Source organism: Pelophylax lessonae (genome assembly GCF_965119305.1).
Source record: "Pelophylax lessonae genome assembly, chromosome: 1".
NCBI lineage: Eukaryota > Metazoa > Chordata > Amphibia > Anura > Ranidae > Pelophylax > Pelophylax lessonae.
The window spans coordinates 66,338,141-66,364,534 of record NC_138768.1 but is presented as its reverse complement, the minus strand read 5'-3'; the positions used below and the strand labels follow the sequence as shown (position 1 = coordinate 66,364,534).

Genomic DNA, 26,394 nt, shown 5'->3' with positions numbered 1-26,394 from the left:
GCTCAGTCTCCAGACTTAAGCCCCATTGATCTGCTTTGGGATGAACTGGACAGAAGGGTAAAGCAAAGCAACCTACAAGTCCAACACATTTGTGGGAACTTCTGCAACAGTGTTGGGAAGAACTTCCTGAACAATATTTGATTTCCATTGTAGAAAGGATGACACAAGTGTTATATTTGTAAAAGTAGGTCACTTTGATGAGTAAAAAATTTAGATTACATTTTGGTAAAAAAAAAAAAAAATAACCCATGATTTATTTTTTATGTCCAATTGTTCATTTGTTCTGTGATTCATTTTCAGAGTACATTGAGACGTGTAAATATTGAGACACAACTGTGTAAAATTTCAATAAAACTTAGAAAAATGGGGGTGCTCTAAAACTTTTGACCGGAAGTATATTTATTGACACAAAATGTATTGAGTTTTGACATATTTTGGTTATCAACTTCACTTTTGTTGATTCATATAAATTTAAAGTGGAAGCACAACACGTTTTATGTATAAACACAGTCAATTGTTATATTACGTGTGCAAAAAAAATCACGTGCAAACATTATGATACACAGACAGCAAATGGCCAGTTGTGACAATAAACTGGCAACAAATTGGCAAACAGAACAATATGCTGGCAATAAACTGGGCAACTCAAACAGCAACAACTCAGCCACCCCCAATCAAAATCATCCCCCCCCCCGGCAAAAATCTGCCCTCTTCCTCCCCCAAAGCAAACATCTCCCCCAGTTAAAACCTCCCCCATGCAGCATAGACTAGGCTCCCCTGTGCATAACATGTACAAGGCCTAAAATGCCAATCAGCATCCAGCGTGGAGTGAGGGGAAGTCCTCTCAGGCTTCTCCTCAATTTTGTGTCATGTGACTTGCTGAGAAGAAGCATGGGAGAGTTTCCAGCTGCTCTGTATTTGAAGTCTTCACAGGGCACACATAATGCTATGCTCAGGAGGAGCATGCAAAGCCATGGGCTCATGCAAAGCCATGGGCAACATGACTCGCAGGCCCTGCACTTCTAGAGCACCCCATAGCAGGCTACACTGGGGTAGAACTATGCCCCACACCACCTACAGGTATGCCACTGATTGCAAGTGATACCAAATTCAGCGCAAATCACATGAAGAGATCAGGAAATATGCAGTATGTTACCACACTGTGCACAGAGTTCTGATTAACCACCTACCCTCTGGAAGATTTACCACCCTTCATGACCAGGCCGTTTGTTGCTTTTTGGCCTTGCATTATTTTAACTGATAATTGCGCCATCATGCAACGCTGTAAATAAATTAAATTTATAAATTTTTTTCCCCACAAATAGAGCTTTCTTTTGGTGGTATTTGATCACCTCTGGGTTAATTTAAACTATAAAGACAAAAAAAAAGACCAACAATTTTGAAAACAACAATTTCTACTTTCTGCTATAAAACATATCCAATTAGAAAAATGGTAAAAATCTAATTTATTCATACATGTAGGCCAAAATGTATTCTGCTACATATTTTTGGTAAATATAGATTCCAATAAGCGTATATTGCTTGGTTTGCGCAAAAGTTATAGCATCTACAAATTACGGAACTGTATATACTGTATATGTGTATATATATATATATATATATATATATATATATATATATATTCTAGAATTTTTATTTATTTTTTTAGCCAGTAATGGCGGCGATCAGCGCGACTGACAATCTGACACTAACTGACACTTTGAGGGAACCAGTGACACTAATACAGTGGTCAGTGCTAAAAATATGCACTATCACTGTACTAATGACATTGGCTGGGAAGGGGTTAAACATCTATGGCGATCAAAGGGTTAACTGTGTGTCTAACCAGTGTTTATGAGTGGTGCTTTTACTAAGGGATGCAATGGATTTTATTCCCTGCTTTGCAGGGAAACAAAATCCGACACTGCCCTGCTGACAGAACAGAGCTCTGCCTTGTTTACATAGGCAGAGCTCTGTTCTGTGTTCTTCCTCCCTGATCAGTGGGTGCCTGCGGACATCCATTTGCCGGTACCCCCTGATAGGCTGGTGATGTGTCTAATCACAGCTGCGGCGGCGCGCGCGCCCCCTACCCGGAAGTGCTGGATCACATACCAGGCATGCGATCCACTCTGCCGTTGTACATCTAAGTGAGGCGGTCGACAAGTGAGACTATCAAAGCAAATAATAAACATTCTAGACGGCCTATTCTGTAATCAATATTCTTGCACAAATCATTCAGCAGGGAAGCCGATTGCACTGTCTGACATACAGACAGCCAATTGAAATTTAGGCTTGTTGTGTGGATGTGACAAACGTCTGCACATTTAGAAGGAAAATCCCCATATTTTCCCCAATATATGTTGTTTCTTTATCGTCAACGCCACCTAGCGACCTTATTGCATTTTCTTTGTTTGCCTGATTGAGGTATGTATGAGAAAAAAATGCATGATGGCCACTTAGTGGCGCTAACAATAAAGGAACTACATATAGAGAAAATACAGTAATTTTAGTTCTAAATGTACAGATGTGACAAAGATTTTTTACATACAGTAGACCCTTTACATACCTGTATATGAAATATAAGCATGAAATCACTGTGCAGCAAATCAGTAACATGCGCAAGTTACAACACAATAAATTCCAAGTGAGCATTAAAATAATAATAATAATTTGCCATTGCACCCAAGATTCCAGGGATACATTATCTTTGTTCTAGGTTAGTGATTCACTAAGGCTGGATTCACACCTATGCCATTCTGGTTTTGGTCAGCACATGGTAACACACCCCATATATGCAAAGTAGCACCATTAAAAACAATAGAAAGCCTCTGCACATGCATTCATGTGTGTTAAAACACAATGGTGTGAATGGGCCCTTTCTAGTAAAGCAGAGCGTGCAACTGTTATAGTAACTACAGTATAAACTCCTACAGTATATAACAGGTCAGCAGTATTTAACCACTTCTGGACCGGGCCTTTTTCTGACACTTGTTGTTTACAAGTTAAAATAATTTTTTTTTTTTGCTAGAAAATTACTTAGAACCCCCAAACATTATATATATATATATATATATATATATATATATATATATATATATATATATATATATTGTGAGGGATTAGCTCGGTGGCGGGTATGGATGACCCCTTGGGGGGTTCGTTACACAGGGAGATAGCCGAGAAGTGGTTGCAAACAACAGTGTATGGTTTTATTTTTGCAATTTTCTTCACACAAGGGCAAGCATCAAAACATCAAAAATAAATATAAAAACACAAAATAAATCCTTGCCACTGTGGGCGGCTACCTTCACACACAGGAACCTACCTAAGGAGTCTGTCCCCAACCTACTGTTGGGCAGACTTGGCTGATCATACAGCAGACCATCAATAGTCCATTTATTTTCTCTTCACACAGAAAATGTCCCTTTGTTTTTCTCTTCACATAGAAAACATCCATTTGTTTTTCTCTTCACATAGAAAACATCCATTTGTTTTTCTCTTCACATAGAAAACAATCCAAGACCTCACCTTGAGAAGTCTTCAGTCTTTTTACCCTCCTCAGCGCACATCGCTTCAGGAGGCATTCCTCTCCTCTACTCACACAGCGTCAGGAGGCAGCAATCACTAGTTATCCTCTTGATAACTTATAGAGGCCTTGATTGCCTCATTCTGAATAGCTGAAGGTTTTTCAACTTCCTCATACCTTCCTAGCTACCTCTGCAGCCGACACCCTATAGTAATTGGTGAATTTTCTAAACCAGGTGGAAATGTATCTCCTGTCTGTGACAACATCCACAGATTTACCTGACTTCCTGTCACAATATATAATATATATATATAATATAATATAATATAATATATATATTATATATAATATAATATTATATATATATATATATATATATATATATATATTTTTTTTTTAGCAGAGACCATAGAGAATAAAATGGAGATCATTGCAATATTTTTTATCACACCATATTTGTGCAGCGATCTTACAAACGCAATTTTTTGGGAAAAAATTCACATTTTTGAACTAAAAAAATAAGAAAAACGTAAAGTTAGCCTAATTGTTTTCTATAATATTAAAGATAATGTTACACTGAATAAATAGATACCCAACATGTCATGTTTCAAAACTGCACACGCTCGTGGAATGGCGACAAACATTGGTACTTAACCACTTCTGGACCAAGCCCATTTCTGACACATGTTGTTTACAAGTTAGAATCAGTATTTTTTTTTTTTGCTAGAAAATTACTTAGAACCCCCAAACATTATATATATATATTTTTTTAGCAAAGACTAAAATGGCTGTGGTTGCAATATTTTTTGTCACGGTCTTTCAAAACGCTATTTTTTTTGTAAAGTAAAGTTAGCCCATTTTTTTTTTGTATATTGTGAAAGATGGTAAATAGATACCTAACGTGTTACGGTTTAAAATTGCGCACACCCACGGAATGGCGTCAAACTACAGTCAGTAAAAGGGTCCATAGGCGACGCCTAAACAATTTTGTAACAGTAATTAAGTTACAGAGTAGCTCCTTTTTTTTTATATTATTAATTGTTCTCGCTCTAGTAATCGTGGAGATACCTCACATGTGTGGTTTGAACAGCCTTTCACTTGCGGGCGCAAATTTGGTATACGTTTTCTTTTGTGCGCAAACTCACGGCGATGGGGGCGCTTTACATTTTTTTTTCCTATTTATTATTTTTTATTTTTTCGTTTTAGCACAGGTTTTTAAAAAAAATAAATAAATATGATCACTTGCTGTCACAAGCAATGTAAACATCCCTTGTGACAGTAATAGGAAGTGACAGGTACTCTTTATGGAGGGATCGGGATCTAAAAGACCCCAGACCCCTCCACTACACTTCCCTGTATGCAAAACGCCAAAAACAGCATTTTTGAATACTGTCACATTTTTTAAAATTTAGCACCTTTAGCCACCAAGTAACCCAGACGTGACGTCATGAACATCGCTTCCCGATTAAATAATCGGAGACCCGATCAAAGTCAAATCTGGCTTCGTTCAGGACTCCAACCAGCCGGCGGACGTGCTGGCTGGTTGCTCGGGTCTCCCGGTGGGACGGGAGACCCGGGCAGAGCCGCTCACTGGGGTAACGACCGAGCGGCTCCTGAGCTGCATCAGCCATTACCACCTGAAAGTCGACCACCAGCCCTAAAAAATGGTACCGGGATGATGCCTCTAGCTGCAGGCATCAACCTGGTGCAACCACTTCTTGCAGCCGACATAGAGCTATATGAATTTGCGGGAAGTGGTTAAATATCCCCATAGGCGACAATTTAAAAATTTCTACAGGTTACCAGTTTAGAGTTACAGAGGAGGTCTAGGGCTCAAATTATTGCTCTCACTCCAAGGATCGCGGTGATAACTTACATGTGTGGTTTGAACACTGTTTACATATGTGGGCGCGATTTGCATATGCATTCGCTTCTGCGCATGAGCTAACGGGGACAGGGCGCTTTCATTTTTTTTTTCCTATTTATTTTATCTTTTATTTTTTACTTTTACACTATTTTGAAAAAAAAAATGTTTGTAAACATCCCTTGTAATAGAAATAAGAATGACAGAACCTCTTTAACCACTTCAGCTCTGAAAGGTTTTACCCCCTTATTGACCATTTTTGAATACTGCACTTTTTTTTTAAATTCGGTGCCTTTAGCCGCCGAGTAACCCAGACGTGACGTCATGAACGCCGCTTCCGGGTTACATCATCGGAGACACGATCAAAGCCAAATCCGGCTTCGTTCGGGACTCCAACCAGCCGGCGGAGTACATTTTCTGCAAGTACAGAAAATACCTGTTGATGTTGAAAGAAATCCAGTTTTCGTGTAACACCCTGTTCCTGTGCACTGAACTGAAATCTCAAACAGTGCTATCAGACTTCTCAGCAGTGTTTTGTGAACTACAGAACACCTCCCTTTATGTAATGGAGATGAGAAAAGGAAGGGTCTTCATAATTCAAATCTGGAGAGAAGCCTGGGGTGACAACGCTTTTCCTCCACTGATTCAGAGAAGAGAGGGTTGTCAATGTAGAAGGGGAAGTGTGTCACTGGCGGGATCACCATGTGAGAATTGGGGAAAGAAGCTTGAAAAAGAAAACGAATGCAGCCACCACATCTAAAGACGGGTCAGCTGTGATATAATACCTTTTGTTCCCTGAGTTTAGATATAGTTTACCTCTATATGGGCCCATTCACATTAGTCTGTTTTCCTGCAGTAAAACGCATACATTGTCCTGCATGAAGATTTGTTTTACAGGGTTCAATTTATTACCACTTGCCGACCAGCCACCACAGTTATACGGCGGCAGGTCGGCAGGTTCCCGCGAATCGCTGTACCTGTATGGCAGTTCGCAGGAGCGATCCTGCAGGCGCGCACCCGTGCCCACTCGTCAGTGGGGAAGCCGAGGTGCGTGGCAGGCAGCTGTAATTGCCGCCGGGCACCCGCGATCGCTCCCCATGAAGAGAGAACGGCGGTCTGCTGTTGTACACACAGCAGACTGTTGTTCTCTCTGCTATCAAGACAGAGCTCCTGTGTTCCTGCTATTTAGGATCACAGGTCTCTCTGTTGATATTAAAAGCCCATCCCCTCACAGGTAGAAAGCACCCCCTAGGCCAGTGATGGCGAACCTTGGCACCCCAGAAGGTTGCAGTCCCACTAAAAATTGCTGATCGCTGCCATTACTAATAAAAATAAATAACTAAAAAGTCCAAAAATCGATCCCGTAGTTTATAAACGCTATAACTTTTGCGCAAACCAATTAAAACATGCTTTTTGGTATTTTTTTTCTTTTACAAAAAATATGTAGCAGAATACAAATTGGTCTCTCTGCATTGAAAGGGGGCACACTATACCTTAATTACTGAAGGCCCCTTTCACACTTTTGCGACCTCAAAGTCATGCAATTTTTTACAGCGTTTTTTGCCGCAAAGCAATGCCAATTACATTTTTCTGTTTGCGCCCCCCCCCCCAAAAAAAAATTGTGAGCACCAGCCGCCATTGCTAGTAAGAAATAAATAAAAATTACATAAATCTTTCCCATAGTTTGTAGACGCAAACCAATCAAAATACGCTTATTGGGATTTTTTTTTTTACCAAAAATATGTAGCAGAATGCAAATTGGCCTAAAATTATGAAAAAATTAGATTTTTTTTATTTATTTGGGGGGGGGGGGGGTGGGGGGGGGAATGTTATATAGCAGAAAGTAACAAATATTGTTTTTTTTTTTTTTTTCAATTGTCGCTCTTTTTTTGTATATAGCGCAAAAAATAAAAATCGCACAGGTGATCAAATACCACCAAAAGAAAGCTGTATTTTTGGGGAAAAGAGGATTGATTTTATTAGGGTACATCGTCGCACGACCGCGCAATTGGGGCAAATCTTCTGGTCCAGAAGTGATTAAAGACAAATAGGATATTAGTTTTGCACTTCAAACTTTCACTTTGCATAGAATACCTAATCATGTGCAATAAAAATATAAAAAAAAAAAAAAAATCTGCATTTTTGCTTGCACGTGATTAGATAATGGAAGTCAGCAAAGCTTTACCTCCTTCCCTAAGCTCTGGGGAAAATTCCCTTGCAAAGTCCAAATCCTCTTGCAAAGTGAACAGCCTATTTTCCTTTAGTCAATCAACCTCTGTGTGGCCAGTTCACATCTATGCACTGCAACTTAGCTTGGGTGACTGCCATCCATTTAAATGGCTGAACTGGGAAATGCGTTGTGCATGAGTTTTGAGGGTGCTCGCAGTCATTTCTAATGGGTCCCCAACGCACATCAGCTCAGCCAACAAAACGCCTGGCCCTGTAACACACTGACGCAGCACTTTTGGGAAAAAAAGCTTTGATATGTTTTTTTTGTTGGTGTATAGACATTCATTAAGGACTCGTAAAGAAATGAGTGAGGAGATTCAGAGTAACGCACATCAATAAATGCATTTTTACCAAAAATATGTAGCACAATACAAATTGGCCTAAACTGATAAAAAAAAAAAAAATAGATTTTTTAATTTTTTTTTGGGAATGTTTTATAACAGAAAGTAGAAAATATTGGTGTTTATAGCGCAAAAATGAAAACCCGTAGAGGTGATCAAAGACCACCAAAAGAAAGCTCTATTTGTGAGAAAAAAATGACATCAATTGTATTTGGGTACAGTGTCACACGACCGCTCAATTGTCAGTTAAAGCAACGCAGTGCTGAATCGCAAAACAATGACCCGGTCAATTAAGTGGGTAAAACCTTCTGCGGCTGAAGTGGTTAAATTATTCCAGTTGCATTAAAAAAGTGAGTTTTATTTCTTTAGAAAGCAGACAGATTTTTTTTTTATCAAAGCTTGCCCCCTGCCAGCAGGCTATAGAAAATGACCCTTACTCTTTGAGTGGAAGCAGTGGCCTCTCTGCAGAGGTCTGACACGCCCCCTTTGATGTGAGTTAGAGCTCTCCAATCAGCAGGGATCAGGAGCTTTAATAATTTCAGAAATAAAGATGTGACTCAGCAGGAGGCCTATCAAACATGTGCATGTAGACCACTGCTTTCACACGGAGAGCAACAGGCTGCAGGCTTTTCTACTTTCTAAAGAAAATAAATAGAGACTTTGCATGCCTTTTGATACACCTGGAAAGTGTTTATTAGCTGATTTAAAGCCCAATTCTAGGATTTGTTTTATAAAACTCCACCCTTTTAGTGGGGCCCCCTAGGGAAAGAACTAGGTATTTATTCATTTATTACATTTACTTATATAGCGCAGTCAATTTATGCAGCGCTTTACATATACACTGTATAACCAAAAGTATTGGGGCGCCTGCCTTTACATGCACATGAACTTTAATGGCATCCCAGTCTTAGTCCGTAGGGTTCAATATTGAGTTGGCCCACCCTTGGCAGCTATAACAGCTTCAACTCTTCTTAGAAGGCTGTCCACAAGGTTTAGGAGTGTGTCTATGGAAATGTTTGATCATTCCTCCAGAAGAGCATTTGTGTCAGGCACTGATGTGGATGAGAAGGTCTGGCTCCACCCTAATTTATCCCAAAGGTGTTCTATTGGGTGGAGGTCAGGCCAGTCAATTTCCTCCACCGCAAACTCACTCATCCATGTCTTTATGGACCTTGCTTTGTGCACTGGTTCAAATCATTTGGTAAAGGGGGGATTATGGTGTGGGGTTGTTTTTCAGGGGTTGGGCTTGGCCCCCTAGTTCCAGTAAAGGGAACTCTTAAGGCATCAACATACCAAAACATTTTTGACAATTTTATGCTCCCAACTTTGTGGGAACAGTTTGGGGATGGCCCCTTCCTGTTCCAACATGACTGCGCACCAGTGCACAAAGCAAGGTCCATAAAGATATGGATGAGCGAGTTTGGGGTGGAGGAACTTGACTGTCCTGCACAGAGTCCTGACCTCAACCCGATAGAAAACCTTTTGGATGAATTAGAGCAGAGACTGCGAGCCAGGCCTTCTCGTCGACATCAGTGCCTGACCTTATAAATGGCTTCTGGAAGAATGGTCAAACATTCCCATAGACACTCCTAAACCTTGTGGACAGCCTTCCTAGAAGAGTTGAAGCTGTTATAGCTGCAAAGGGTGGGCCAACTCAATATTGAACCCTACGGGGTAAGACTGGGATGCTATTAAAGTTCATGTGTGTGTAAAGGCAGTCATTCCAATACTTTTGGTAATATAGTGTGTATACACATATATATATATTATACATTTACATCAGTCCCTGCCCTCATGAAGCTTACAATCTAAGGTCCCTAACTCACATTCATACATAAACATACTAGGGCCAATTTAGACAGGAGCCAATTAACCTACCAGCATGTCTTTGGAATGTTGGAAAAATGGAATACCCGGAGGAAACCCACGTATATACAGGGGGAACATGCAAACTCCAGGCAGGTAACGCTGTGGTTGGAATTTGAACCGATGACCTTAGTGCTGCCAGGCGGAAGTGCAAACCACTTAGCCCCTGTGCTGCCCTTGTTATGTAGAGAGAATTGCAGTAGAGGCTGTTTCACTTACTGGATTCCTTGCATCGGCCAACTCCAGCATCCCCCTCATCCACCCCAAAGCTCAGGTCTGTGGGCGGAGCCTTGAAGTCATCATGTACAATACTGGGACAATGACCTTGTATTATACTTTTTCGGCGGCTCCCTTGCGATCAGAGCCAGAAGCTGCGGAGGACCAGTTGCAGCACTGGCGGGAATATGGGAATAAGGTAAGTTTGTACACCTTAATCCTTTGTCCCCAGACTAAATGAACCCTTGCAGTGAGGGGGTGACTCTACCGAAAGGTAGGATTTTAAAATTTTTTCCTGGAATTGGGCTTTAAACTCAAAGTTCAAACGGGCTTTAAGGCAGCCCACTGATTTTGAATGCACACATAGGCCGACCTAACCCTTGAAATGTGGTGTGCTTCAGCACTTGTCCATTGTCTGCTACTGTAATAGTGCATTGGGATGCCCCAAAAACCGAATAAAACTGATACCACTCAAATGCCCCAATCTGACTGACTGGCTACAATGTTTGCAGGTGCTGGTTGGGTTGAATACTATTTTGTCAAACATATTGTGGGGAATTTACTAAAACTGGTGCACACAGAATCTGGTGCAGCTGTGCATGGTAACCAATCAGCTTCCAGGTTTTATTGTCAAAGCTTAATTGAACAAGCTGAAGTTAGAAGCTGGTGATTGGTTACTATACACAGCTGCACCAGTTTTAGTAAATCCCCCCTATTGAGGACTACAACAAAATGGCAGCCATTGGAACACTGCCTTTGCATCTAGTAAGCTCCCCTTAGTGAAAAATGGCTTCAGTTTGGTCTCCTACTCATGGGAGAACCCCCTCTAACATTTTTTGCATAAAGGGGCTTTATGATAGAGGGCATCGTAGAGCAACAACTTTTTGAGATGGGAATGAGGGACACCTATGTAGGCATAGGATACACCCCTGCCCCGCCCCTTAAAGGAGAATTATACAAAAAAAAAGAGTTACACCCTCAAGTGTTTTTTTTTTTACCACTAATTTCCTTTATACTGGCTTTTAACCACTTTAGCCCCGCTCACATGGAGGCTACTGCGCCAAAGTGCCGCGATCCCGTCCAGCGACGTAGACCTACGTCGCTGGACTCCGCCCCTTGTGGGCGGCGCTCGCTCGCCGCCGGAGGCTCGCTCCCGCTGTGTTCATTCACAGCGGGAGTCGGGCCAGGGGAGGAGCAGCGGCGATTGCCGCTGCTCTGCCCCGATCGTCGGGGATCGAGTCTGGAGATCCGCCCGCTGTGTGTAAACACAGCGGGCGGATCTCCATAGTGACAGGGACTGACAGATCGGAGTGTTCAGCATAGCTGGACATCCGATCTGTCCTTCTGTCACACAGTCACCTCCCCCCCTCACACGTCAGTAAGCACAAGGCATACATTAACCCCTCCCTCTCCAATAAAATTAACCCCTTCCCTGCCAGTGTAATTTTACAGTAACAGTGCATATGTATAGCACTGATTACTGTAGAAATGTCACTGGTACCCCCAAAAGTGTCAAAAATGTCAGTCAAGGGTCCGATCTGTCCGCCGCAATGTCGCAGTCCCGCAAAAAAAATCACAGATCACCGCCATTACGCGTTAAAAAAAAAAACACCAAAAATGACAGAAATCTTTCCCTTAGTTAGTAAACGCAATAACTTTTGCGCAAACCAATCAAAATACGCTTATTGCGATTTTTTTTTACTAAACATAGGTAGCATAAAACAAATTGGCTAAAAATTTTAAAAAAATTTGATTTTTACATTTTTTTTTGGGGGGAATTTCATATAAAAAATGTGAAAAATATTGTTATTTTTTCAAAATAAACGCTATTTTTTGTTTATAGCGCAAAAAGTAAAAATCGCACAGGTGATCAAATACCACCAAAAGAAAGCTCTGTTTGTGGGAAAAAAAGGACGTAAATTTCGTTTGGGTACGGCATCGCACGACCGCGCAATTGTCAGTTAAAGTCGCACAGCGCCGAATCGCAAAAAGTGGCCTGGACGGAAGACAGCAAAATCCTCCGGTGGTAAAGTGGTTAAAATTTACAAATGCAACAAATTAGAAATTGGATGAAAGGTTTAGCACTGGGAAAGACGTTTTGATAGGTAAGTAGTGCATTTTATATACAACTATATAAATCAGACCAAAATGAGGGACAAATGAGGAGGAAAGAGGGACAGAGGGACTTTGTTCCAAATCAGGGGAGGTCCCTCAAAATGAGAAACAGTTGGGAGCTATAGTATGTCGTAGAGGTACAATTAAGCCCCTACTGGGTGAAACATGTGAAAGCTAGTTCTCCCATAGGTAGGTGACCAAGCTGAAGCTATTTTTTTCTAAGTTGAGGTCACTATATGCCGAGGCAGTGTGCCAATAGGTGCCATTTTGTTGTGATGCATTGGGATGGCATGCAAATAAATGCAACCCCAACTTCCTCACTCTACAGAATGCAGGAAAGAAAGTGGGTAAGAGATTATAAACACCAAAAAACAATAATAGTGTATAGTACTGTATAGGCATAAAGGTGAAAAGGTCCAGTAATGACACAAACAACCCAACACCAAGACATGCAGAAGTAAGTCATGCAATTACACTACCTTCTGTGCACTCCACTGCCGTATTTGTCCTCTGCCTCCCATGTCCTTTTATTTCAAAAGAAAAACAGAATTTAATGTTTACTTTGATTTATCTCTATTTAGATGACTTATAACACTTTTTGTTATACTATCAACAGTGATATGCCAGTATCTGGTATCTACAGTTCCCCACATTAACTGATCTGAATTTGTAGAACATATCAAAAAAGGCAAATAGGTAAAGATGTTCTACCAGTAAAGTTGGCCATACATGGCTCAGTTTTTTTTTTTTACCAATATAGAAAAACCCCTAGTATTTGGGACTTTTTTCAGGCAGAATGAAAAAAACTGAACTGATTTCCCCAACCACAGAATTAGGAGTATGGAGAAATCCTCCACGTTGCACTACTTTACTCTGACAGCAGGGGGGCTCCTCCACTGCCAGTATATGCGGATGAGCTCTACAGCTGATGATCAATTGGCTTTTTTTTTTTTTACAATAGGCCCTTTCAACAGAAGCTGATCGATAAGTCTATTTCTGTTGAGAGACAGCGGCCACACATAGATCGAAATTCAGCTGGCCACATTTCGATCCATCTATGGCCACCTTTAAGGGAAGACTCCAAGCAGAAAAATATCATCAATAAATAAGTCATAATTAAAGCTGAATTCCAGGAATTCAGCTCCTTTGTAAAAAGTAAAGGTACACTATGAGTTAAGTCCACAGAGGTCAGAGCTTTTTTTCTCAGACAATAGGTGCAGGAACTCCTCTTTCTGAGTCACCCCTTGTCTCCGCCCCCTTCCCACCTCCTGCACCATTCCTTGGTTCCACCCCCTACCTCCCCAAGTACTGCTCCTTTTAGAGAATACAGAACCATATAACAATTGTGGTACTACATCATTTGTATGGAATTTGTTAATAATAACAAGAAAAACAGTAAACTAGAGCACATGCAGCCAGCAACAATAGACCCATTCAGCAACAATGAACCACCCGGAATGAAATACCCCCTCCCCCAGCAACAAAAGATCCCCAGCAGCAATAACAGATCTCCCTGCAGCCAGCACCAATAGACCCTCCTCCAGCAACAATGTATCACTAGCAACACAATTCCCCCCCCCCCACAGGAACAGTAGATCCCCCACCAACAACAATAGAACTCCTAAGCAACAGTACACACCCCTCCCCACCCAACAAAAAAGTAGATCTCCTCCAGCAACAATAGATTCCCCCCAGCACATAACATCAATAGACCTTGAACCCCTTGCCATTACATACAGTCAGTGCTGGAGGTCCCGGAACTGCGTTCCCCCGCGTTCCCGCTGAAAAAAAGCCCTGACAGAGGTGCATGATATCTCCTAGGCTTATCTCTCATTTTTACATCTGACAGGTTCATTGCACTCCCAGAAGACCCCGAAACCAACGCTAATACTTCAGGTCTAAGCATCTTCAATATTAGAGTTGGTACAGCTGCTATGCCAAAGCACCATTTAATTAAAAAAGGAAGAATAAGCAATTATACTCACAAATGTGAATACAATAAGGCTCATCACATATACCAGGAGAGATATGATTATCAACCAGAACCACTACACATGCCCCAGGTCGGTTCAGATGACATGCAAAAAGCATAATGTAGAGTCTGACACATTTCTAGCGTGTCCCCTCTTCCTCAGAGCTAAATGTCATTTAACCACTTGCCGACCACCGCAAGTACATATACTGTGGCGGTCAGCCCCGGCCAGGCAAAGTGACGTACCGGTACGTCACTAGCCTGTCACCGGCTTGTGAGCCAATAGCGGACTCGTTCCCTGGGAAGTCCGTGCGTGTGACCGGCGGACCCGATGTCCGCCGGTCACTCGCGATCGTTCGCCGGGAAGGGAGAAAGGCAGGCGGCTAATGTAAACAAGCCGCCTGTCATTTCCCCTGTGTAAAAATGGAGATCAGACGGTTCTACTATGTAGGACCGTTGATCTCTGTTTTTACACTAGTAGCCATGTCCCATCACAGTTAGAAACACGCCTCTAGGACACACTTAACCCCTCCCTCTCCAATACAGTTAACCCCTTCCCTGCCAGTGTCATTTTTACAGTAACAGTGCATATGTATAGCACTGATTACTGCAGTAATGTCACTGGTAACCCCAAAAGTGTCAAAAATGTCAGTCAAGGGTCCGATCTGTCTGCCGCAATGTTGCAGTCCCGCAAAAAAAACCGCAGATCGCCGCCATTACTCGTTAAAAAAAAAACACCAAAAATGACAAAAATCTTTCCCTTTGTTAGTAAACGTGATAACTTTTGCGCAAACCAATTAAAATACGCTTTTTGCGATTTTTTTTTACCAAACATATGTAGCATAAAACAAATTGGCCGAAAATGTTAACCACTTAAGCCCCGGAAGATTTTACCCCCATTCCGACCAGGGGGTATTTTGCGATTCGGCACTGCGTGACTTTAACGGACAATTGCGCGGTCGTGCGACGCTGTACCTAAACGAATTTGACGTCCTTTTTTTCCCACAAACAGAGCTTTCTTTTGGTGGTATTTGATCACCTGTGCGATTTTTTGATCACGCGCTATAAACAAAAAAAGAGCGTCAATTTTGCAAAAATAGCAATATTTTTCACATTTTTTTATATGAAATTCCCCCCAAAAAAATGTAAAAATCAAAATTTTTTAACATTTTCGGCCAATTTGTTTTATGCTACCTATGTTTGGTAAAAAAAATCGCAAAAAGCGTATTTTGATTGGTTTGCGCAAAAGTTATCGCGTTTACTAACAAAGGGAAAGATTTTTGTCATTTTTGTTGTTTTTTTTTTTTTAACGCGTATATATGCACTGTTACTGTAAAAATACACTGGTAGTGAAGGGGTTAACTTTATTTGGGAGGGAGGGGCTGTGTGTGTCCCTAGGGGCGTGCTTTCTACTGTGATTGGCTGTGGCTTTACATTTTTTTGGGGGGAATTTCATATAAAAAAATGTGAAAAATATTGCTATTTTTGCAAAATTGACGCTCTTTTTTTGTTTATAGCGCGTGATCAAAAAATCGCACAGGTGATCAAATACCACCAAAAGAAAGCTCTGTTTGTGGGAAAAAAAGGACGTCAAATTTGTTTAGGTACAGCGTCGCACGACCGGGCAATTCTTCGTTAAAATCACGCAGTAAAAAATTGCAAAAAACCCCCTGGTCAGGAAGGGGGTAAAATCTTCCGGGGCTTAAGTGGTTAAAAAGCATAATGCACTTGCTGTTGCATTTCGAGGGTGTCCCCTAAAATCATCACAGAAGTGAGCTCTGAATCTGATTCAAACCCCCTCACGTGCTCTTTCTCTACCCTGATGCAGTAGCTCTGAGCTCACTCCTGTGATGATGAAAGATGAACAGTAACAGCTAGGAGTCTCTTAGCAACTCTCTAGGAGTTTTCCGGTCAGGCTTCGGGAGGAGCGTAAATGGTCTCCACATACAGCAAGGGCATTATCCAACTTTGGTCATAGCTGCACAGTTTGTTTTAATCTACGGATGTTCCTTATCCCTTAACTAAACCTTTAAAATCCATTGTCTCCATCATAGTCATACAGACACCCACACACACACACACTAAAGTTGATTGGTCAGAGACCAATTAATGAACAAAATGTCTTTCTGTTGCGAAAGGAACAAAAAACAACATCCATACAAACACAGGGAGAACATACAGTTATAGGCAGACAATGGGAACCGAACCAGAAGACCTGCTCTACAAGTCAAGAATGCCATTATGGCACAATGGTAGCCGAACTGTCTGTTAAATGCTTAACAAATGAAGCAGAGAGTTCATGAAGACAGCCTCAACAAACATCACTAAATATGAGTTTAGATATTGTTCTTCTTCATATCAAAGTATTTTTATGTGGATATATGCCATGTAACCATTTTACTACCAAGGACATCTAAAATACTTAGTGGAAATCATGGGAATAAAACAAGCTCCACAATTGTGAGCTTTATTTTGAATATCACACTCTCTTCTTTGTTGATACTCTTGAATATCGCTAGCCTGTGAGGCTCTGGGGAGCGAGCGCGCGCCGCCGGAGGCGTGCTCCCGCGCGGTCACGGACCCCCCCCCGCGCGTGTGACCGGCGGACCCGATGTCCGCCGGTCACTCAGCGATCGTCGGGGGATAGGGAGAAAGGCAGGCGGCTAGTGTAAACAAGCCGCCTGTCATTCTCCCCTGTGTAGAAACAATGATCATACGGTTCTACTATGTAGGACCGTTGATCATTGTTCCTACACCTCAAGCCACAGCCAATCACAGTTAGAATCACGCCCCTAGGGACACACACAGCCCCTACCTCTCAAATAAAGTTAACCCCTTCACTGCCAGTGTAATTTTACAGTAACAGTGCATATGTACAGCACTGATTACTGTAGAAATGTCACTGGTAACCCCAAAAGTGTCAAAAATGTCATTCAAGGGTCCGATCTGTCCGCCGCAATGTCGCAGTACCGCAAAAAAAATCGCAGATCGCCGCCATTATGCGTTAAAAAAAAACAACAAAAATGACAACAATCTTTCCCTTTGTTAGTAAACGCGATAACTTTTGCACAAACCAATCAAAAGACGCTTTTTGCGATTTTTATTACCAAACATATGTAGCATAAAACAAATTGGCCAAAAATGTTAAAAGATTTTGATTTTTACATTTCTTTGGGGGGGAATTTCATATAAAAAAATGTGAAAAATATTGTTATTTTTGCAAAATTGACGCTCTTTTTTTGTTTATAGCGCATGATCAAAAAATTGCACAGGTGATCAAATACCACCAAAAGAAAGCTCTGTTTGTGGGAAAAAAAGGACATCAAATTAGTTTAGGTACAGCGTCGCACGACCGCGCAATTGTCCGTTAAATTCTCGCAAAATACCCCCTGGTCAGGAAGGGGGTAAAATCTTCCGGGGCTTAACTGGTTAAGAGGCTTGCTGACCTCAACCCTACTGGACACCTTAGTGATAAGTTGGTACGTCGAGTGAGCCTGATCTTCTGGTCCATACAGGGTCACCATTAAAAACCATGGGGCCCCCTACAGCCTACACCCCCAGTGTCTCCCTTTAAGTGCCCCATCCAATGCTCGGTGTCTCCTTATACACAGCAGAGGTTGCTGCAGAAACAGAGGTCTACATCCAGACCTCGGGCTACCATGCTCTTAAAAGGAGAGTTAAAAAAAGAGACTTCCCACCCCTGTGTCTTACCAATACTGACTTGGGGCAGGTAGGGGGGTTCTGGTGGAATTCTTTACCGAGCCCAGGCCCCATTGATTCAACAGGTGACCTGGTACGGCAGTAGCACCAGTATCTTCCTATCATCAGCCCTGCATTGAACATCAGACCCTGTTCACATTTTCAGACACACTACAAAATCTTTTGGAAAGGCTTCCCAGAAAAGAGGAGACTGTTATAGCCTCAGGGAAGGGGAAGGGGGCATTGTTCAACAAACATGGAATTATACAGTAGGTGTAATGGTCAGGTGCCCACAAACCTTTGGCTACATAGTATAGTTCACCTGAAGGCATGTTAGGGCCCCATTTGGAACAAAGGTTTGCATGTTCTAAAAGAAAGATGTCAGGGCGCCATTCAGCAAAGATGTACATGTGCTGAAAAGAAGACCTGGCACAGTTTCCAATACTGTACTCAGCATGGCCATGTTTGTTTATGTAAAAATGGTGCATTAGGATTGTGCCGTAGCGTGCTTATGCGTGATAGAGCAGGTGAGCACACTGGAGCACGCTCACGCAGACCTGCTGCCAAAATTTCCACCAAACTTCCTATAAGGGTGACACCAGTAACCAGAGATTGCTGGATGATCTTCAGCTTACCTGTACTCCTTGCTCCTGTATATCCTGTATTCTTTGGATCTCTCACTACTGAACTGGCTATTGTCTGGACCTTCCTGCTGCCTGACTCCTGTCTTGACCCTGGCTTGTTTAAAGGACTTTGCCTCTCCTGACCAACTGTGAATAACTCTGGCTTGCTTTTCAGACTATCCTTCTGCTTCCCTGTTTGGTTCCTCTGTATGTCCTTGCCTCTGTTCCTGATTATGCTCCTCCCTCTTCTTCAGCTTGATCCTCCATGTTTGACCTCAGCTCTGAAACTGACTACGCCTCTTCAGCCCGGCTCTGCCTGTCTAAACACTCTCCTGCCTCGGGTGCCATCTTGCTTGTGGTCCCTGCTTCCATCCTCCAGAGATTACAGAGATCCTGCCATCAGTCTTGGAGACCATCTGATGCAGAGGCATAACTAGAACCTTCAGGACCCCGATGCAGGAAACCATGAAGGGCCCCCCTGACCCCCCCTTCCATCTGAGCTCCAGGCTTCCAGTTCTGGGAGGGCATCCAAGGACATCCAGAATCCTGCCTACCATGCACCCCCTGGGGCGGGCATCCAGCATGCTCTGTGACTGCTGTGTTCTTTAGACAATCACAGTGGCCCTTTATCATGTGATCAACTGATCACATGTAAACAGACTCATCAGTTATCGGCACTCCTTTCTTCCCACGCTGTGTCTGTGTGAGGAAAGGAGAGCCATTAACCAGCAGTCAGTACATTGTTTACACTGATAATCAGGGCTCTGATCATCAGTGTCCTACTTATCAGTGCAGCCCCACCAGTGCAGCCCCACCAGTGCAGCCCCATCAGTGCTGCCTATTAGTGCTCATGAATGCCAGCTATCAGTGCTCATCAATGCCACTTATCAGAGCCCATTAGTGCCCCCTATCAGTGCCACCAATCAGTGGTCATCAATACCGTCTATCAGTGCCACCAATCAGTGCTCATCAATATCGCCTATCAGTGCCACCTATCAGTGCTCATCAATCCCCATCAGTGCTGCCTATCAGTGCTCAGCAATGCTGCCTATCAGTGCCCATCCGTGCTGCCTGTCAATGCTGCCTATCAGTGCTCATCAATGCCATCTATCAGTGCCACCTATTAATGCTCATCAATTCTCATCAGTGCTTATTAATGCAGCCTATTAGTGCCCATCAGTGCTCATCAATGCTGCCTATCAGTGCCTGTAAGTGCTGCCTATCAGTGCCACCCATCAGTGCTCATCAATGCCGCCTATCAGTGCTCATCAATGCCACATATCAGTGCTCATCAGTATTGTCTATCAGTGCTGCCCATCAGTGCCACTTATCAGTGCTCATCAATGCCACCTATTAGTGCCACTTAGTGCTCATCAATGCTGCCTATCAGTGCCCCATCAATGCTGCTTATCAGTGCCACTTATCAGTGCTCATCAATGCTGCCTATCAGTGCCCATCAGCAGTACCCTGAGCTGAGAGTGTCTCTCTCATACAGCTCAGACTCAGAGCCTGCACTGACAGTCCCTCCTCCCTCGCACAGATAGAAGACAGCGATCTGCTCCTTCTCCTCCCGCCCCTCTCCTGTGTGCACAGCGGGGAGGGTGAAGCTCAGCAGCTGAATGTGATCATTCACACTTCCCGTGGTGCACACAGGAGAGGGGTCTGATATCCGTGCGAGGTAGAAGAGACTGTTAGTACAGGCTCCGAGCCACTGACAGAACAGGTGGGCAGGGGTGGCCCCCTCCTCTCGCAGTGTCCGCCCCCTCTCCTTTCAGTGACAGAATGGGCGGGTGTGTGCCCCTTCCTCTCGCAGTGACAGAACAGTGGGCCCCCCCCCACATTGGTGGGACTCCAGGGCCCAGTCGTAAGTGTGACTGCTGTGACCCTTGTAGTTCCTCCACTGATCTGATGACTATTCTGCCAGCACATCTGTAAGTAACCCCTTAGGGGATATACCTAAACAGCACCCAAGGTTCTATGAGCCTTGCATTTTCTGATCTCACCTCCAGGGGGGCTTGGAGTTTAACCACAAGTGAAGCCCTCTCATCAATCTGGCTTCCAACCAGGTACGTGACAAGGCAAATTTTTTATCGTTAACAAAAGTGAATATCCATGTTAACATATTCTATATATATATGGGAACTCCCTTTCACTCACTTAGTGTTTGCCAGGGATAAATATATATTCTAACCCATACAGGCTCTATAAGTTGAGTTTGACCATTTACCCAGCCTGTTGGCAATGCATGCACCAATCCGGAGAATTGTTTGACATTTTTTGGGCTTAGCCCGCTATAGTCTCATATTGGCAAGGTGTACACCAAGTCATTACCTCTACAACACAATTACTGGAAGGATGAAAGAGGAAGAAAGAAGGAATCTTTGTCCCCTTAGGAATGATAGGACTTTATAGGCATCTGTTTAGACTTATCTCGAAAGGAATGTACACTAATAAATATATATATAAAAACAAGTTTATTTAATACAAAAAGTTCATAGATTTCATGATAAATGAAAACCATTATACAAGAATACAGAAAGGATACCTTCTATTGCTGCCAACTGGAAATAACTTACTATAGAATTCAGATGCATTTTATGGTAAGTTATTTCCAGTTGGCAGCAATAGGAGGTTGATTTGTAAGAGATGAAAAGATAAAGCATTATAATCACCTGAGTCATGATTACTTTTCCACTTGCTGCAGACAATGGATTTAAAATGTATTAAAAGTTTTAGAATAAACCTGGGCCCTGCTCAGAGATTAGTATAACAAACCCTATGCATGTCATTCCAACAGAAGGAAAAGTGTTATGAACTGCACAAGCCTCGATTTACTAAAGATTGGCATATTATTTCTCCAAGACTCCAAAATGCTTAGGAAAAATGAATTGACACCAAGGCCACAGGGAGAAGAATGGAGACCTGTACTGAAAGAAAATATGGCTGCTTTTTTCTACAACCGGCTTTGCAGGCTGTCATGCCTTCAGTACTTTCTGAGCGAATAACCAACAAAAGCTCGCCTATCAAGATTCTGATTTTGCCGGCTGCATGCTTGTTCTGAGTTAGCATCTTAGAAAGTATTACATCCAAAGAAAACCCGGCAACTAACATTTAAAAAGTGGATCTGAACGCAAAAAGTGAAGATTTGCTATGTTATGAGTAGCAATTGGATTGGAAATGTTGATTGTGGTGGTACCCTGTAACTCTTGCCTTCAATTCCTCCTGAAAAGTAGCAGGGTGCTTCCTGTGCCTAGGCACCCCTGTTCTGTAGATTTATAGCTGCGTATATGTGAGATCATCTAAGGCACTGCTGCCCCTGACTGCTAGTCTCAGGAGATATGGAGTGAGATTTGGTAAGTAATGTCACTATTGTGCTGCTCATTGTTCTCCGTGCTGGAGAGGAAGCAGCACTGCATGCACCTCCCTACTTCTCCTTCATCCATTCTTTGGATCTGTGCTTTGTCTCTCCTGGTTCTTCTTGAATATTCCCCCACCACCGGTCATCAGAGGGCATCTCTGATATCAGGAGGCTGGGCCCCAGCTTCTTTCAACATGGTTGAAACATGCAGCTGGGTCCCACCTATAGATACAGGGTCTTTGGGCCAGTGGTGTATTTAGGTTTTGTGCTGCCCTAGGCCTGACTAAATTTATGCACCCACTAATTTAAATATGACCCACCCCTTCCTGTTTATGACCCACCCTGTCATCTGTAAACCACAGACCATAACTACAGTCTATCAGTGCCCATCAGCATAGCTTTATCAGTTCCCATAAATTCAGCCTCATCAGTTCAGCCTTATCAGTGCCGCTCTTTACTGCCCATCAGTGCAGCATATCAGTGTGGCCTCATCAGTGGCCACCAGTGCAGCCTATCAGTGCCCATTAGTACAGCCCTATGCCACGGGATTAGTAAGATTACTCTTTTAAGATATTTGGACTTGTGTTTGCTGCCACTGATTGTAAAATGACAATGGACTTCCTATGTATTATACAAATAAGTGAAATAATCCTATAATTACAAATAATGAAATATTATTTTTGCTGCCCCCCCTGCAAAGTGCTGCCCTAGGCCTGGGCCTTTTTGGCCTAGGCCAGGATACAGCACTGCTTTGGGCGCCACGACTGTGTTCAGCCCAAACCCACATACTCTTCACGTGCATTGATGCCAGCTCTAGACTTCTCCTCTTTATTCTCCTGGTTGCTGCACACACTAACCCCTGGAGTACTCTCACATTTGCCTATGCTTTTCTCATGGTCCAGAGAGAAGCTCCAGAAACCCAACTGACCACCCGGGGCCCATGAAACAAGGGGGCGTGAGTCATCTGGGTACATGAAGGAATTGTCTATCACCAGCAGGCAGGAGATTCCTTTTCCCTCATCACCACCTACTCCAGAGCCAACCAGGCTTGTACCAGCAAATTACGTCTTCTTCTCCCCAGGCATTGGCTGAACTCTGTATACCATCTTACATTACTCTATTAGAACATCAGGTCAAGGCTCTTTGCTGCAGCAAAACTTAGTTGTGATCACATAACAGTCCATTCTAGTGGTAATACAAAGTCCCAAATGATATAATATAAACATTGGTTCAAAAATGGTCCCTTGACAGAGCACATTGGGTAGAAGGGAGTGTTGTGGTACTCACACAATCTATAGCCTATTGCTATAGTCTTTTAGTCCTAACTTAAAAATCAATTCGGTGGCCTACTAATTATAGTCCTTTTTCAGCCCCTCCCCAAAAGATATGAGCATGCAAAACCCCTTTCTACTGCTCTCTGCTTTCTGGCTCCAGGCCGCCTGCCCCACTCTAGACACCACCCATGCCTTCAATGCGCAAACTGTCTATAGCTCCACCTACAGGGAGGAGTAAGAATTAAATGGAACTTACACCTCCCTACACATCTACCAAGATAGCCACCTCCACATTGACACAGTGCAGGATAAGGTATGTTGGGTCAGTAATGGGTAAAAAGGCAGGGACAGATTAAGGACAACTGATGCCTGAAGCACATCCCAACAATTGCACCCGCTTCAGCCCCTACACTGCTTAACTGACAAGCCATTAAGACTCAAGACTCATTTTACCAAATGCTTTACCACAAAACACAACAATGTTAAGTGCACTGGGTCAATATATGCCAATCATTCTGAATGGCAATGGATTAGCACCCTAGTACAGGCCAATGCCAGATAACACAGTAACGTGCATGCACCAATTTATGGCAGGACTGCTGTGCTGTCTGTTCGAAGGTGTATTTGGGTGCCATTCAAAATGAATAACACCACATTGCAACAGCCAACCTAACATGCATTGCCACATGTTGCCATAAAGTGTGCAATAATTTACGCATTGTTGCATAAACATGGTGTGACCAGGCCATAACTGCAGGCACTGAAAATCTAGTATAGCTACACCTTGTAACGCTCCTGCGTTTATGTATGATGTGGATTTACAGCTGCAGAAATATTCCACTTCAGTAGTCATGTAGAGAAACGCTGAGACACCAATCCCAACGCCCAAAGACTCATCATGTGTGGATGATCTCAATTCAGCAAGTAAATACACACACTCAATAAGAAGTTCCTGGAGTGATCTATGTATATAGTAGTATAGAGGTGATAGGCTGAAGAGACAGGTTGAGTAGAGATGATAGGTGACAGACACTTGAGAGGAATGTTCTTGAGAATGAGATAGTAACAGGTGGGATGCAGATAGGTTAGCAATCATGTATGGTAGTAGATGATAGGATAGCAGATGACATACAGGAGAGACTAACCCAGTGCAAGAGCAGATGATAGTAGGCTCAAGAGCTAGCAATCTAGATAGTGCAGATGTAGTAACAGTCCTTAGTATGCAGAGCTAGACAGTGTAAGCTTTAGTATGAAGGTTATTGAGGTTTCCCCTGTGGGGTACTTATCACTAGTAGCAATGTAGCAGAGGAGAGGTTCGACAAGAGCGGATGATCCGGTAGCGGGATACAGGGATCAGCGCAGCGTGGTTGCGACAGCGAGGTATGCTTGCAAGCATGAGAGCTTCAAGACAGGTTAGCATCAAGGCACATCTAGGCACACAGCAGGTTGAACGAACACATGTGAGTGAGAGCTGGTGATTTAAATAGCTGTTCAGTCCGGCGCTCAGTGATGATGTCAGCACTCTTAAAGGGAAACACACCTATATGTGCTTCATCTATCTAGGTAGATGGAAAGCACCCGGAAATGATGTGATAGGAGGCACTGAGAGTGCCAGAACCTTACACACCTTCAGGTTGTAAGACAGTATCACACTTGTAGAATACAATGCCAACTGGTTGGTGAGTTTAGCTGGGAATTTTCTTTGGTTTTGTTTTGCATGTGTTGCCCTTCCATGTGCTCCTTGCTCTGAAGACCAGTTATAGGTGGGGCAGGGGCCATTTGTTTGTTACTGATGTAATATTGGTGAGGGGATGCACTGGGCATCTTTGCTGCCATTGTGCTATGTGCTGGGTGTCCAGTGTGCCCCTGTGCCTTTAAGGAGGAATGGGCTACCTCCAGGCTCACCTGCCCTCTATCTATCCATCAGAATGCATGTGCTTCTACTTTGGAGGCTCTCATAAATTTACAAGAGTTAGAACTGCAGATAATACTGGGGTGCCATGAAGTGGCTCTGCAGCTTACACATGTATTTGCAAATGTGTGCGACGCAAATTGTTAGACAGGATAATTCGATTGGTTGCAGACTGGTTGGTGAGTTGAGCTGGAAATTCTCTTTGGTTTTGTTTTGCATGCGTTGTGAAGGCCAGTTATAGGTGGGGGCAGGGGCCATTTGTTTGTTACCGATAGAATACAATGCCACCTAGAATGCCACCTACAGGCTGTAATAAAGTACCGCACATCCTATTTCTGAACAATTGCAGCTCTTTATGTATTTTTTTATTTAAAAATGGGTTTCCACTTTTCCAACTTTGCTGCCAGTTCCTAAAGACTGCACAGTATCCTGGTTATTTGCAAAGACTACTATAACCAAAATAAAAAAAAAACTGTTTTATTGTGAAGGAGCCACTGATATCATCCACATCGAATCACTATTACTCTCACTTAGCTTCAACATTAGACAAAGTGAGAAAACAAGTTGGTAGTTGGCAGTTTTTTTTCTATGAGATTACTTACAGGATGTCAGCTGTATCTTGGAAAATATCTTTCCCTACTAACCACCTATAAATATTAAAATGGGTTGGTTTAGCACCACATCCGCATATGTAAAAATATCTCAAGAACGAAAGGTCAGACTCTTATGTAGCAGTATACAAAGAAATAATAAAACCACATTTTTATTTCATAATATAAAAGTTAATAAATTATGAAAGAGAAAAGTGGCTTTACTTTTTATTTGTATGTTGGTACCTTTAAAGTCTGACCTTTCATTCTTGGGTCACTTACTGACTATAGCTACAGTACCTACTTTTCTAACAATTTCCTTATGCTATAACCTTTTCATGCATTATTTTTCTTTAAAACTTTCAAGTCTGAGGCCTCATGACATCAAAAACAGGCATTATTTCTGCCTCTAAACCAGGCATGTCCAACCTGCGGCCCGAAACCTCAGGCAATGCGGCCCACTGCCCCCTGACAATTTTTTTTTTTTGCTGGGGAGGAAGGAAGTCGGGTCGGGGGGCACAGCCACAGCAGCTTCCAACTAACGGTAGGCAGAGGCTGCCTCAGAGGGGGGAGGGGAGCATGTGCAGTGTTTCTGACTCCTACCACGATGACCACTTCAAATCACTGAAGTGGTCATGGTGGTTAGAGTGTTCCTTTATTATCTCTCAGAAGAAGTAAACCTCTGTATACTGATTCCATTTCATTTGATCATCCTCTAGTTGTGTTAAATTAGTGCGCGGGGCGCGGCGGCACTCAAAGGGAGCGGCGGCATTTTATTACTTATATACCTTAACTATAGTATATATTTA

General features: G+C 42.7%; 1 protein-coding gene across 2 annotated transcripts in view; it reads right to left on the bottom strand.

The window, feature by feature from the left end:
- The window catches only part of MALT1 (MALT1 paracaspase), a 214,028-nt gene that overhangs the window by 88,254 nt on the left and 99,380 nt on the right, over positions 1-26,394 (bottom strand). The window contains exon 7 of one of the 2 annotated variants that reach the window (XM_082252978.1): positions 12,637-12,687. The exons of the other annotated variant lie outside the window; for it this stretch is intronic. Within the exon in view, the coding sequence (XP_082109104.1) occupies positions 12,637-12,687 (51 nt within the window). The remainder of the gene's footprint in view (positions 1-12,636; positions 12,688-26,394) is intronic. 2 annotated transcript variants of the gene reach the window in all.